The sequence below is a fragment of the Haliotis asinina genome, chromosome 6 (genome assembly GCF_037392515.1).
Source record: "Haliotis asinina isolate JCU_RB_2024 chromosome 6, JCU_Hal_asi_v2, whole genome shotgun sequence".
Classification (NCBI taxonomy): Eukaryota; Metazoa; Mollusca; class Gastropoda; order Lepetellida; family Haliotidae; genus Haliotis; species Haliotis asinina.
In genome coordinates this window covers 64,648,164-64,651,670 of record NC_090285.1, presented here as the reverse complement: position 1 = coordinate 64,651,670, position 3,507 = coordinate 64,648,164, and the positions used below count along the sequence as shown (strand labels likewise).

At 43.4% G+C, this 3,507-nt stretch overlaps 1 protein-coding gene across 1 annotated transcript; it reads right to left on the bottom strand.

Annotated features, from left to right (window-relative positions):
- Window positions 1–1,736: 1,736 nt before the first annotated feature.
- Window positions 1,737–3,213, bottom strand: LOC137286683 (alpha-1A adrenergic receptor-like). Its single transcript, XM_067818660.1, has one exon. It carries the CDS (start codon window positions 3,211–3,213, stop codon window positions 2,173–2,175), a length of 1,041 nt encoding a protein of 346 aa, XP_067674761.1. The 3' UTR covers window positions 1,737–2,172.
- Between the last annotated feature and the right edge of the window lie 294 nt (window positions 3,214–3,507).

Sequence of the window (3,507 nt, the reverse complement as noted above, 5' to 3'; positions counted from 1 at the left end):
GGAACTTTTTATATTCGTCAGCTCAGGTTGCCACTGACCTGCAATCACACAACAATCATCAAAGTCAAAGTCCCGTTCACTGTCAACTATCAACACCTACTGCTTGACAAGATGAGCAACGACCTGACAAATGACCCAATATGCATATATGGGAACGCCCTCCAGAACATTCCATTTGAAACATGAGGGAAACAGGTTGTCGCCTAAATATTGAAAAGTTCAGTTTCCTCGTGCGAATCGTGGTTTGATTGTTATATCATACTACTACTGATTTAAAAGTATTACAAACGCTTTGCAACCATGTCTTTTCGTTCCATAAAAACGTTACGATTTGACTGCGTGTTTCGCCCCCTAAACCGCATGTCTTTCAGATTTTTTCGAAAACTTTCCTTTGAACCCTCATATTTAGAGTAGGCAGTTGCTTTTGTACTCCATACAAACCTGGTACAAATTGACGGACTGCACACTGGTCAAAATCATCAAGTTTGTGCTTGAAAGTTTTGGGTTTGCGCAACTTGTTGGGACTAATGAAAGTAGGCCTGCTCGCACCCCTATCACCTTCCGCTTTAATGCGTTTTAAAGTTGCCTTTGAAAAACCAGTAGCAAGGCTACTTTTTGAAATAGCGTCTGCTAAATCCCTTGCCTGAGAATGAACAATTCGCTTCCCTAACCTGGACTTGTTTACTAAAATGAAATCTGCAAACTCTCAAAAATTGACTCGCGTCGTGATGGGGTCTTGCTCAACTAAATCGCTCTACGAGACGCGGGTTAACAGTAGCGGTATTGATTTCACGCCACGGTCAGTATGTATTGCACGTGCTTAATCTACCTGTAGCACGCAAGTGTATTCGTCCAGATTACTTGCCGCGCCTGTTTGTCACAAACACGTTCACTGCGCTGGCTCATCTAATACTTCTCAAGCAGTAGTTGTCATGACAATAGTGCAGCATTTCTTAATGGGTGTAGACACGTCACTACATTCCTGTCTGTTGTGTTATGGGTATGAATTATTCCTTTTGCACTTGATTGTGTAGTCACACGAGTCACACTTTAATTCAGAAAAAGTGTTACAGGGATCAATGCAAATCAATTTCAGGAAGAGCAAGTGTCGTATGACAGAAAAAACTCAACATGGTTCCGTGTTGAAACATATTTCAACTTCTTGTACTGTATTGCAGAGAGACGTACGAGAGAGAGGGAGAGAGAGAGAGACAGAGACAGAGAGAGACGGTAGTCCAGATCACGTGTACACCTCTGTACCTCTGACGCTGGCACGTCATCCATGACTTCTGTTAATGGATGACGAATATTTTTAAGATACGTAATTTCAAGGTACTGACAAGTTCACGTACAAGGTGACCATTTGGATTTTTGTTTCTTTCATCAGGACAGAAATCGAAATGTTAACACACCAGCGTGTTGTCCATAGTTTTGGTCGCGGTGAGCTAACGGTTGATTGATTGGTGTGTCTATAAACTCATCATAGTTACTGCTGTCCGGGATTAGAAAACGTAGCGATGGACATGTTTGGAGTAGGGCGTTGCTTGACTTGACATGACCCAGTTCGAGGGGCTTCAGAATAAATTAGGTCGCGTGTCACGTTGTAGAAACCAGTAAACTAGGCTTTGATGATGACCTTTTTGTTGCATACAAAATATTTCTGTACACATTGTTCCCAAATGTGTTAAACGGAAGTTACATTTCATTTTACACCACGACTATTTATAACACACGCCTTTAATACAACGTCCAAACACTGACAAGCTTGCCGTTTCATCGACAACAGAATAACATTCGTATGGGGCAATATGAAAACGACTTTTGAAGAACAAAATATGCGAAGGGCCTAGACTGACACACCACTGTCTGTGAACACTTAACTTGTTTAGTCTGACGTACACATTACAAGTACCTATACCTTCATTTCATTTCTGTTTACACTGGATGACTGTGAACTGATTCTCAGCCCAATCTTAGCCTCCTGGGGAATATACTATCCACATGACCACAATTCCATCTGATCCTGCAGGCTATCCATACATTTCCGGGTTGACAAAGTCTGTTATTCAACTGCAAACAGTTATTACTCGAACAGATGGTGTTTTTAACAATTTCACAAACCATACTTCTGATAAGACTTGACAAATGACATTTAAAGAACGTCCAGCGTCACTATTCATCAGAACTGTTCGTTCGCTGAATGGTCGCCTGGCTGTTCAACGATATGTTTGTGGTTGAGCGGGGCATATCCCCGTCTCTCTCACGGAAGCAGGTGGCGGGTAATAGAATGACCTTGACCTCGTGTCGGAAGGCTTCGTAGACGGAGGAGTAGATGAGGACGTTCATGAAACTGTTACTGTTTGCCAGCCACAGAAACGCAAACTGGAGCTCCTTCGGGGTATGGATGCTGGGGTCAAAGGCAGACATTATTACTGATGCAGAGTACGGTCCCCAACACAGAAAGAACATCCCCGCAGTGATGCTGAGAATCTTGACAGCCTTCACGTCTCTCCTGGTTCGTTGGCTGGAACTTCCGACAGTCCCAAACCCTGATGTTTTGACCCTCCTCACTATATTGACTGTTGTGAATAGGATTATAGTTCCAGACAAACACGGAATCGCCATTCCAGTGATGATGCAAAACAGGGGGTACTCCCAGTATAGACCGCACATGCCCTCATTGAAACTGAACCTGTAGTAAATGAAGTCTTGTTTGGTAAAGATGACAGACGAGAAGGTCGCAATCGCAAGCACCCAACATGACGCCAGTCCAAAGTAGCATCTTCTGCTTGTTACAAGCGACGGGTAGTGCAGGGGTTTCATGAGAGCAATGTACCGGTCAATGCTCACGATTGAAAGACTCCATATTGACACAGTAACCGAGGTTCCATGCGTTACGCCGGCTATTTGGCACCACACGTGTCCGTACGGCCAGTAGCCCAGGACTGCGGACAGAACACACGGAGCACACGTCAGCAGACCCACAGACAAGTCAGCAACACTCAAGTTAGTCAGACACAGTTTGGAAATGTGAGGTATGGTCCTGGTTCTCCGGAGGATGATTATGTTGAGAATATTGGACGTAATCACAAAGAATGACACTGATAAGATTACGGGAGTTCGAATCCAAACTGAAACAGGGAAACCTTCTTGAACGAAACACATTCCTCCAGTGACATTCTTCAAGTCGGTTACTGTTACTCTGTCCCCCATCATTGACCACGAACACTAATGTTCCTTAATCAGCTAGAATCAAACAGTCTCCAGACAGCAGATCCGACACCAAACACACATCACGTGGTGTCAACTGTTCAGCTTCCTGTTGAATATGACCCGAACAGATAATTACAAACGGGCTCTTAATCCATTGGAGATGTGCGATTGGAAGTCTTTCTTGCAGATAATTAACTTCTTTGGGTACTAATCTTTAGAACTAATTACGGTATACTCTGTGTATCCACACAAAATCCTTTCTCTGCGATATCAGTTAGATGTATTTCAAACAAG